Here is an 11706-nt window from a genome sequence, read left to right as displayed (position 1 = left end):
GTTAAACTTTGTGTCTCCATTTTGCAGATCTGGCTGGTTACAGTCTTACCGAGAAGTTTTCTCAGGACACTTCCGATGTTCCCTCACCCACAAAGTCCTCGCCTCCCATCCAGAAGAGCTCTCTTTCCTCCAAGCTCAGGAAGAAGCTGCCACCTGTATGAAGAGTGTTTGAAGAACAGGATGGATGCCTTAGGCTTCATAGTTAAAGCTGTACATATGTTCTGATCTTTAGATGTAGTTTTGAATTAATGTGTTTTGATTCTGTCTTTAAAATTTGATGACATATTTTTAATTGTATATATTTTCTTTTGATGATGAAAAAAAAGTAAATAAATAAATATATTAAATTTAAATAAACCAAAAGGCGTATGTGAGACCAGGATCTGCTAGCCTAGAGATTATGGGAGTGCAGCTCACTCAATGTGCCAGTGTCTCACCACATCCTTTCCTCATTGGGCCTCTCCTCTTCCTCTTTGGCCGTGTTTTCTTTGTGTCATTTGTGCTGCTCTTTGTTACTTGGCATTACAACAGGGTCTCCTGTTGACCTGTTTGGGGGACAATGGATCCAAAAGATCCTGTCTAGTCTAAGGTTTTCTACCTAGGTGTGTTCTGGGCTCACCAAAGGCCTGAGCAAAGAAACCAAGAGAAGTGTGCCCAAATGCCAAAGCTTTGCTCCTTTGCAATCTCCCACAGATCTGGCTCACAGGTGTCTTCAATCACAATTCCATAGGTAAGAAGAGGTCATGTCTTTCCCTGGGAAATGATGCATGGCTTTGGCAGAGTCACCTGTATGTATATTTACCCAGGACAGCAGTCCAGCTGTGTTGTTTGCACCTTGTTTGCAGAAGGATGAGTGCCCTGGGAGGCCAATAACAAGTGCCAAGGGTTCCTCCAATCTGTACTGCAGCCTGGGTGCCATTCAGCCCAGAGCCTGGGGATCATTTGTTCCCATGGACCAATGCTTGCCAGTGTAATGAATTCCTGCACAGCTGGAGGAAGCAATTCTGGATTCAGCTCCAGCTCTTGGTGGGCTGCATGGTCATTGACAATGCTGCCCTCCCAGAAATGATTCTGCAGTTTCCTTTCATAATCATTTGAAGCTTTTAAACTTCACATTTCAATGTGCTTTGCCTTAGGGAAAAACACTTCTGGGCCCAGTGCAAACTGTAACCTTTTGACAGCAAAGTCCTCATGGTTGCCAGCTTCTGATGTCACACAGTGTCACCTGGCTGCATGTGTTTGCTGAGCTCTGGGTCTAGTCCTGGCCTAGTAAAGCCCAGGCAGGGTGGAATGTTGCAGGGAAAACGGGTCCATGAGCTTATGGGGTTGCCATCAGCAGCAGAGTGAATGTGCCCTTTGGGGATTTCTCTGGAGACAAAATTAGGGACCTACTCCATGCCCCAATATTCTCTTAGATCTTTCTGAAATATCCTAGAAAAGGCTGTGAAACTTCACATCTCCTTGCACACCCACTGTTTGAAGAGGGGCATTTTTGTCCCTCCTCAAAGCCATTGCTCTTGCACACCAGAAACATGAACATCCACCAGCAGGAATGATGCATGGTCCTGCTGCTGCTGCTGCTTCAGAGCACTGGGCAGTGCAGACCTGGGTATTACCAATATGAGCACTTAATTAGCATTTCATGCTTCTTCGAGCTGTCCAGATCTCAGGGCTTTTTGTTTCAAAGCAGCCACTGCACCATCTCTAGGGAAGAACAGGAAATGGGAACCAGCGACTGCCAGCCTTGCAGGGGTGTAGGGGAGAACCTGAAGTGTCTGCATCCAAAGATGAATGGGAAGAGTGTAATTGCCAAAGCAAACGCTTCATTAGCATAGCAGGACCAGTTCTTGACTGCATGCTTGCATGAAGATCATTTGGGATCTCCTTTTTGTATCTCATGCAGAAAAGGAGCTCTTAATAATACCACACTACTTAAACCAGATTGGGATGTGGCTCTGTAGTGGTTCACAATGAAGCAGACTGCCTGCTTTGTCACTGCCAGCCCTGGTGAGCCTGCGAGGGACCGTAGTGAATCCCATGCCTGTTTTGCCTCCAAGAAAAGCTTGGTTTTCCTTATTAGTGTGGAGTAAATACAAGAGTAATAAAATGGACAATTAAACTGGCTACTTTGGAGGATATGTGCATGCTTTTGCATGTCAGTCCTGTACCTCATGCTCCCAAGGTTTGTTACTCCTCATGAAATATTTTAACAAAATATCTCAGCTCTCTTGTTACATTTGAATAAAATTGCATCAGATCATCAAGAATTCTGCTGTCAGGAACAAGACAAGAGCCTTGCGACACTCACTTGCAGCTGTCCTGGATTTCTGCAGCCCTTTGTGAAAAGCTGCTGCAGACAGAGTGTTTGGAGTTGGTTTGGGCCTTTCTGGGAGATCTGCGGAGCAGTGTGCAGGGCTCTCCTGGCAGAAAACTGTTTGTCCAAGCCCAGGGACATGGTGCCGGCAGAAGCGGAGCGGCCCCGCTCCCAGCCCGAGAGTCTGTGAGCTGAGCCACGCCGGGGAGAAAAGACAGCGAGGGGCTCCAGCCCAGCTGCTTCCCCTGCCCTGACCGTTCCATGGAGCTCTGCCATGGGAGAAAGTCGACGCCGCACGAGCCACCGAGCTTCCATCAGCTGCTGGAACTGCTCCGTGACAGCTCCTGTTCTTCCCGAGAGAGAACCCGGCGCCTTCTTGGAACGCGTGTCATGGGGGGATTCTGCTGGGGTTTTTCCACTTTCATCTATTAGTACCAATTTCCTATTGCTGGAAAGGGATTGCGGGAACACTTTAGAGGAGATGACTTATTGCACAATATCCTGTTTTAAGTTGTCTCAAACTGTGTGAGACAGATGGCTTCACATAGGAGCATCCCCAAGGCTGCTGAGGGGAAGGCACAGAGGAAGACAAACCCAGTATTTCTGAGGGAAACTCCTTGACACCAAACCAACCTGAGTTGTCAAACAGCAGACCTGACGTTTCGAGTCATGGCCCAAAGGGGAAACCTTTCAGTGTGTTTGGTCCAGGCTGGGTTGTGCTCGAGGCAAAGGTGTGTCAGTGTGTTGGATAATACTCTTTTCTTGACCTAGAGATGGGGACACTGAGAGGTGTTTTAAAAACTTGTATTCCATTTTCAGTCTCATGAGAAGGGTGAGACAATACAGATGTTATAATTCAATCAGAAGCTGACTATTTCCTAATTACAGTACATTATAAGTGTTTCTTGGTCTATCAGTCTTTTGCCATGCCATGTTGTAGATGCCTTAAAGCCAATTATTTAAAACTACCCCTTGTGGGTCCCTCTACAATGCATCTTTCCTAGCTCTATTTTTCCAAAGTCTTATTTGCAAGACCATCTTTTGAAACTTTTTTCCAGCTCCATTCCTCTCTCAACAATATCTGTCCTAGTCCATGGCATTTTTAAGTTAGCATTTCTTGTCTCAAGGTTTATAAACAGATTCATACTGTGTGGGCCTTCTATTAGGCCCTGAAAACTTTCTACAAATCCATTTCCCACATCAGTGCACTTGGCTCCTTCTCTGCTCATTGTGCCTGGCAAGCACAGGAGCCCAGAGCTCCTGCAGAACCCATCACAGCACTCAGTGGGAGCAAACTTGTGTCCAGTCCTCACCTGGAGCTGTGGTGCCCAGCATTCCACCTCACTGGAATGAGGAACTGTTCCTGCTCTTTCAGAAGGAGCTAAGGAGGTTTGGCCTTCAGATCAGCTCCTTCCCAGCTCTTGATTTGCTGCCCTGGGGGAGCTGCTGCTTGTGGCAGCACTTGTTTCACAGCTGACAGCCCTGCTCTGCTGGCCAGCAGCCATTGCAGGAGCTTTTGCTGGTGACATTGAACGTTTCAGATCTTCTTAAGGAAAACTCAGGGCAGAACTTGTCAAAAGAGCATTGCCTGGATGATGTTTTTAACATTAGATCTTTCCTCCACCCAGTGCTCATGTCCATGGGCCTGTGACCCCGAGTGGGTGCTGCCTCCTGAAATCCCAAACGGGGCAGGATGTCTCCCAGCTCCAACCTGCCTGCTCCAGGGGCAGTGTGCTCCGCTGGTGACGGGCACTGGCAGGGGCTGTCCCTGCAGGTCTGTGCAGCAGCAGGGCACCCCCCAGCTCGCCATCCCCACCTGGGGCAGGGGCACGGCTCTGGACAACCCGGGGACATTCTGCTGAGGAGGTGTCCCTGCAGGGGATGGGGTCCCAGGAGCTGGGTGATGTTGTCCTTCTCCCCTGTTTATACACAACTGCAATGGGGTCCACAATGGGGAGGGGATTCCTGACCAATGGGGGGGCCCTGGTGTGGGTACACCCATCAACATGGGGGGAAGGGGGGAGATGAGAGCAATGGAGGGCACAGAAAAGGGAGGAGGAGAGGTGGGGAGGTGGCCACTTTGGGGTGTAAGGGCAGGAAAACTTGGAAATGGAGGCAACAAAATGGTGGGGCTGGATACGTTGCTGGCACTGTTTAGTGGGGAATCAACAGGAGGGGGAAGTGGGTAAAGGGGCACAGGAGGGAGGATGAGGGGAAGGTCCAGGGCAGCAGACGCTTTGCTGTCCAGGCAAAGGGAGAGAGGGGATCGGGAGGCGTCAGGGGATCGATAGCAACCCTGGGCCAAGTGACAACGACTGCCTGCCCATTGCCCCTCAGGTGAGGAAGGGTTTTGGGTACATGGGGACAGGAAGAAGGGGAAGTGGTTTTGAACTGGGGACCAAAAACTTTTCCTGAATTTTCCCCCAAATTTTTAACTGAATCATAAATAGAATGAAAATAAGGATAAATGGAAAAGAGGATAAAACTTCCCCACTTTAAAATTTCCCTCCATTTGTAAAACAAATAACTTGATCCCAACCACATCCAAAACTCAAGCAATAAAACCGATTCCCTTGTAACATTCACAAAGTATTTGGAAAGAAAATGAACAAAAGCTTTCCAATTTCCCTTAGAAAAACAAATTCTCCAATCAACAAGGGCACCCACAACCTTGGAACAGACGTGTCTTTGAGGAGGACTCAGCTTAGGGTGATTAAGGTTGTTGCCCATCCTTAGACTTTGTTCCCACACCCAGCAGAAAAAGGAAAATGAAAAAACAGAAGACCCTCATATATATATATATACATATATATCTATAACTTACAGTTGCTCTTTGGGCCATTGCCCATTGGGTCAATGAAAATCTGCTGGGCAGGTGCTCAGCCCCTCAATTGGCCTCCGCTACTCCGGGAGCTCTTTGGCCTCTTCAGTCTTCGGAGGGTCCCGGTCGCCCTTCGGACAGCCCCCACTAAATCGTGAGGGCTTCTCCTGGGGAAAGCGGCTGCGCCAACAGCGACTTTTGTCCTGCAGTGGGAGGCTGCAGGAGACACTTCTTCAGGGATCTCTTTGCAGAGGCCGCATGCTGGGCGCCACAGGTTGTGGCAGGTGGTGCTCAGAGCGCTGCAACCTTCCCGAAGAAACTTCTTGAAGAAGACACCTCGGGGCACAGGCAATGTCTGTGCTCATGCCGAGGGATTTCAGCTCTTCTGTGATCCTGGCAACGCAGGAGGAGAGACGGGGTCTTCATGTGGGGTTCCAAGGAGAACCTTTCCTGAGCTTCATCCTCAAAAGGGTCCAGGGACAAAAAGCCACTCAGGCAGGGAAAGCAGGGCTTTATATTGGGATCTCGAAGGGCAGGACAGAACACTAGAGTGAATGGGATCAGGGCACGGGGGCAGAGCAAAGGGGAAGGACCAATGGGTTGCAAGGGATCAACATAAAGCAACAAAGGATTTTGGGGGAGATCTTTTTGCTCTCCCTAACCAGAGGTTATGGCTTAGGGGTTGGTCCTCCAGGGGAGTACAGCAGGCTTTTCCTTGGCCAGTTCTCCAGCCTCCACACAAAGTACCTTAAAAATCTTGAGTATCTCAAAGTATTAATGAGCCCCACTGAGTATCAGTACAAAGCCCTCAAGGGACTCCTTAAAGCAGATAATTGGGGCCATGATTGCACAGACCTCTCAGACACTCCAAGGCAAAAGCAAAACCCAAAGTCCTTTGAAAAACCTGCAGTCCCTGCAGGGAGCATTCAGGAGTCCCCAGGGCCATTCCTGAGCAAGGCTCCCCTGGGACTCCTTCCAGCAGATCCTTGAGGCCACTGGGATGTGGGCTAAGGGGGGATGCTGAGGGCAGGACAAGGGGCTGACAGTGCCCAGCCTGGCTGGGGCTGTGCCAGGAGGCCCCAGGGCCTCAGGACAAGGTGTCTCCTCACAGCCCTTGGTGGCACAGACCCTGCTGTGCCCCAGGGCACCCAGACTTGGCTTCTCTTTGTCCCCACCTGCCATCACTGCCTCCAGTTCTCTGATCTGCCTGGGGCCTGGGGACACTTGCTCAGTCCTGTCCCTCAGTGGGACCCATTAAAAGTCAAAGAAACTTTGGAGTTGGATTCTGACTCAGAGTTCTGGAGAGGTTTCTTCAGCTCCCCCTCAGGGACTGATGTTCAGGGCCTCAGCACAAAGCCCCAGGGGCTCATTCAAGTCCTGGTGCTGTGTCTGTGCTGCTGAGCTGGGCCGGGCTCCTGGCCCAGAGGCAGCTCCTGGCAAGGGCAGCAGAGCTGCAGAGAGACAGCTCTGGCCAGGAGCAGCTCCTGTGCACAGCCCAGCAGGGCTGGGGCACTGCCTGCAGCCAGCCCGGGCACAGCACAGAGGCACAGAGAGCTTCAAGCACTCAGGGCTGGGAAGGGGCTGAGAAGTGCCTGGGGCACAATCACTGCCAGCCCTTGGCACAGCAACCTCTGGCTGCAGGACAATGCAGCTGCAGCTCCTGCAGTGATCTCCTGAAGCTGCAACATCCCAATGCCTGCAGACCCTGTGAGTACCACTCTGAGTATTTCTGGTGCAGGGGAGGTGAAATGCTCATGAAGCTCTGATGTACAGAGGGGTTCTGATCAATCACAGAATATTCCCAAGACAAGGATTTTGATAAAAATGAGGAAATTTCCCAAGAGTTTGTATTCAGTTTCCTACTATTGGAGAATGGCAGGGAGGAGGGATAACTATTAAAGGATGATTATGGATTTTGACAAGTGCCTGAGACATCTGAACTGTTACTTTTAGTGATCAATAGGTTCACAGGAGATCCCTAATGTGCTTTCAGCCACTCCTCTGCCCATGGCCAGACCAGCATCACCTTTGCTGGACCCATGAGATTCAGTCTGAGCTGTCCTTTCTCCAAGCTGCAAACAGAACCTGCCCCCAGCCCATGCCCTGCAAACAGGCTGTAGGGGCACAGGGAGTGCACAGAGATTTGGGGTCTGTGAGTGCTGGTGTGGAGAGATCGGGCACAGGGAAACACCTGCAGGAGGAAAGTCTCCAGGAAACAGAGAGAAGATCAGGGAAGGAGAGAAAACAAAACCCAGCAATGCTGTGGCAGGCTAAGATTAGAGATGTGCACAGGATCCCCTGCAGTGCAGCCCCTCCCTCTGAACAAGCCCCCTCCCTCCTGTGCCCCAGCCAAGCCTCTGCCCTCAGGGCCGGGGCTCCAAGGCGCGCAGCCCCTCCTGTGCAGGCAGAGCTGCAGCAGAGCCGTGGGGCAGCTCTGCAGCCCCGGGCCCAGGTCCCTCTGCAGAGCACAGGGCTGGGAGCAGCTGCCTGGCCCTGGGGGCTCTGGAGGGGGCACAGCTGGCTCAGGGTGACGCTGTCCCCAGGGCCCGGCTCTGGGCAATGCTGTCAGGGCAGCCAGGGAAGGAGCTGCATCTCCCACAATCCAATGCCATCAGAAGGACACTTGGGAGTCTCCCTGAGATTTCAGTCCAAGCTGGGAGCTCCAAACCAGGGTGCAAACCTGTCCTAGAGCATCTCTGAGTCATGAGCTTGATGGGGAAAGGCAGAGGTGTTCTGACTCTGAAAATGCTGCTGGGTTGGTGAAATGAGCAATGCGAGTCCTTGGCTACAAATGTGCAGCTGGGCTGGGGTGGATCCATCTGCTCTCAGCAGTACCTGGTGACATTTTAGGGGAAGCATGGGAAGGTGATCACCCTCCACCTGAGACAGGTTAAAGCCCAGAGAAACTCTGAACAGGTCAGAATGACAGACCATCTCTCCTCAGTCTCCACTCATCACTCTGCCTCACAGAACTTGCTCTGTTCTCCCTGAGTGCAGCAGAAATGCTGAGGGCTTCTGATATCCAAAAACACCAGAAGAGATATGAGGAAACTTATAAGAAAAACCCCAGAACTCTTGAACACAAAAGGATGTCTCTGTGTGTGTTTTGGGGAGAGTGTATGGGAAATGGCTTTGATTTTGGTTACAGGGATCTCCTCTAACTCTTCACTGTCCTTTCTCCATGAACAGGTCCCCATGGCCAGCCCCAGCAAATGTCCAACAGCAGCTCCATCAGGCACTTCCTCCTGCTGGCATTGGCAGACACGCGGCAGCTGCAGCTCCTGCACTTCTGCCTCTTGCTGGGCATCTCCCTGGCTGCCCTCCTGGCCAACGGCCTCATCATCAGCGCCGTAGCCTGCGGCCACCACCTGCACACGCCCATGTTCTTCTTCCTGCTCAGCCTGGCCCTCAGCGACCTGGGCTCCATCTGCACCACTGTCCCCAAAGCCATGCACAATTCCCTCCGGGATACCAGCACCATTTCCTACTCAGCTTGTGCTGCTCAGCTCTTTTTCTTTCTGTTCTTTATCACAGCAGGGTATTCACTGCTGACCATCATGTGCTACGACCGCTACGTGTCCATCTGCAAACCCCTGCACTACGGGACCCTCCTGGGCAGCAGAGCTTGTGCCCACATGGCAGCAGCTGCCTGGGCCTGTGCCTTTCTCCATGCTCTCATGCACACAGCCAATACATTTTCCCTGCCCCTGTGCCATGGCAATGCCCTGGGCCAGTTCTTCTGGGAGGTGCCACAGATCCTCAGGCTCTCCTGCTCTCACTCCAACACTCTCAGGGAAGTTGGACTCATCACAGTTAGTGCCTCTTTGGTATTTGGTTGTTTTGTGTTCATTGTTTTCTCCTATGTGCAGATCTTCAGGGCTGTGCTGAGGATCCCCTCTGAGCAGGGACAGCACAAAGCCTTTTCCACCTGCTTCCCTCACCTGGCCATGCTCTCCCTGTTTGTCAGCACTGGCATATTTGCTCAGTTGAAGGCCCCCTCCATGTCCTCCCCATCCCTGGATCTGGCCCTGTCAGTTCTGTACTCAGTGGTGCCTCCAGCCCTGAACCCCCTCATCTACAGCCTGAGGAACCAGGAGGTCAAGGCTGCAGTGTGGAGACTGATGACTGGATGCTTTCAGGAACATTCATCTGCTTGCCAATTTCTGAAAATCACTTGTAATAAAAGTCATCTTTAATACTTCTTGTTGGTTTCAGTTTGGCAGTTCTTTTTCTTTGTTTTAGTTTTTTTTCATATTGTCCACAAAGAAATGTCATTGTTTGTGCTGTTTCTCATTTTGTTTCTCTCCGTCTTCCCTGTGGCCACAGACTGTGTCAATGAGCTCTTGCTGCCTTTAAAGGAACTAAAGCATCTCCCAGCAGAGTTTTCTGCAGAGATGCCCTTTTGTTGCCTTCTCTGGAGCTGCAGCAGCAATGTCTGTGTGCAGAGCTGGGGCAGATCAGGGCTGGCCCAGCAGCTGTGCCCAGCAGCAGCAGCAGCAGCACTTGGTGTTGCCAGTGCTGCTGCCGTGGCCCTGCCCCGCTGCCCTGGTGGCCCTGGTGTTGCTGCAGGGCCTGAGTGCTCTCGGGGCCGGGCACAGCCCTGGGGGTGGCAGTGCCGGGGCTGCAGCAGGGACAGGCCATGGGCACTGCTGGGGCAGCGCTGACGCCTCAGGCCAGGCCCTGGGGGCTCCAGGCTCCTGGCCCAGGCTCTCTCAAGAACACGGCCAGGCCAATGCTCAGCACAGAAACCCCCGTGAGCAGCCCCAGGCTGGCCGTGGGCAGGCTGGGGGCAAACAGCATGGCTGGGACTCTGCAAGGGCCCTGGGGCAGACGGGAAGGAGCAGCAGAGCAGGGGCTGATCCATCCCCAGTGCGCTGCACAGCCCAGGGCAGCGTCCCAGAGCGTCCTCATGCAGCTGCCAACAACATCCCCCCTCTGCAGCCCTGGCCTCTCCCCCAGCTCACACAGGTGCCCCATCCTTGCAGGCACAGACACGGCAGCACTGCCTCAGCAGCCCCTGCTTGCATTGCACACAGCAGGGGGAGCACCCCCATGCTGTTGCTGTGGGGACATGAACCTGAGGGAGCACAAATGCCATCAGCCCCTGGGGCCAGCAAGGGCTGGGGGACACCAGGGAAACCACTCAGCTTTGTCCTGGCCTCTGCACTCAGCCAGAAAGTTTGTTCCCATCAGCTGGGAGTTTCCTGTGCCACTGCAGACGCTGTTGCTCAGAGCCAGGGCTGCCTGGCAGCCACCCCCAAACTGCCCTGAGCATTTCCTTGGCTTCACCTTTGCTTTCTTTCCTCTTCCTGATACAAATGTCTTCCCGTTGCCCACCCCCTATTCCCTCCCCTGCAAACAGCCCATCCCTGGTTGCCCTTTCCTCTCTGGCCCCACTGCCCATTGCAGTTCCTGACTTGGCCCCATGGGAACATCCCTTGGGCAGCAGGATCATCCTACAAGTGCTGCAGGAATTGTCTGCAGGCTCCTGCAGTGCCTGCTGCTGCTCCCTTGCCAGAGGCAGCCCAGGCCAGGGGGGCACATCTGGGCTGCTGTGTCTGCCTCTGGGGCTCCCTGTTCTGGGCAGTGAGAGGAGCTGCAGAGGCTCTGCACGACTGACAGGATGGGCTCTGGGGCTGCCAGGAGAAGCTGAGGGACCTGGGCTGCTGGAGCTCCTCAAGAGGAGGCCCAGGGCTCATCCTGCAGCTGCTCCAAGGGTTCTTTCAGAGAATCCCAGAATCAGCAAGGCTGGAACAGGCCATGGAGATCATCAAGTCCAACCTGTGCCCTGACACGGCCTTGTCTCCCCTGGGCCTCCTCTTCTCCAGGATAAACAAGCCCAGCTCCCTCAGCTGCTCCTCAAAGCTCTTGTGTTCCAGACCCCTCCCCAGCCTTGTTGCCCTTCTCTGGACACGCTCCAGCCCCTCCATGTCCTTCCTAAATTGGGGGCCCAGAACTGCAAACAGCACTCGAGGTGCTGCCCAAGCAGTGCTGAGCACAGGGGAACAATCCCTGCCCTGCTCCTGCTGCCCACACCATTCCTGAGCCAGGCCAGGAGCCATTGGCCTTCTTGGCCACCTGGGCACACGGCTGGCTCATGTCCAGCCTGCTGTCCATCTGTCCCTGCAGGTCCCTTTCTGCCTGGCTGCTCTCCAGCCCCTCTGTCCCCAGCCTGTAGAGCTGCAGGGGTTGTTGTGGCCAAAGTGCAGGACCCGGCACTTGGACTTGTTCAACCTCACCTTGTTGGATTTGGGCCCTGGATCCAGCCTGTCCAGGGCCCTGTGCAGAGCCCTCCTACCCTCCAGCAGATCCACACTCACACCCAGCATGCTGTCATCTGCAAATTTGGTGATTTTCTATTCTTTTTCACACATGTCGTAATCATTTCCCCAAAATCATTAACACATTTCCCCTCCTCTTAACCCATGTGTTCTTCTGTCCTGGGGGTGTCTCTGCTGGTCCCTGGTGCTCGTGGAGCCCAATGTTCCCGTGGGCCTGGCTGAGCTGGCAGGACACTGAGGCTGCTGAACTTCAGTTCCCCTTCTCACACAATGGGCATTGTGTGCTCTCC

At 53.0% G+C, this 11706-nt stretch overlaps 1 protein-coding gene across 1 annotated transcript; it reads left to right on the top strand.

Moving 5' to 3' along the window:
- The first annotated feature begins 8347 nt into the window (after positions 1 to 8347).
- LOC139604251 (olfactory receptor 14J1-like) lies at positions 8348 to 9331 on the top strand. The gene has a single exon (XM_071455348.1). It carries the CDS (start codon positions 8348 to 8350, stop codon positions 9329 to 9331), a length of 984 nt encoding a protein of 327 aa, XP_071311449.1.
- The last annotated feature ends 2375 nt before the right edge of the window (positions 9332 to 11706 follow it).

The sequence above is a fragment of the Agelaius tricolor genome, unplaced genomic scaffold (genome assembly GCF_023055355.1).
Source record: "Agelaius tricolor isolate 1412-34295 unplaced genomic scaffold, bAgeTri1.0.p SCAF_48, whole genome shotgun sequence".
NCBI classification, from domain to species: Eukaryota; Metazoa; Chordata; class Aves; order Passeriformes; family Icteridae; genus Agelaius; species Agelaius tricolor.
This window is presented reverse-complemented; position numbering and strand designations above follow the sequence as displayed.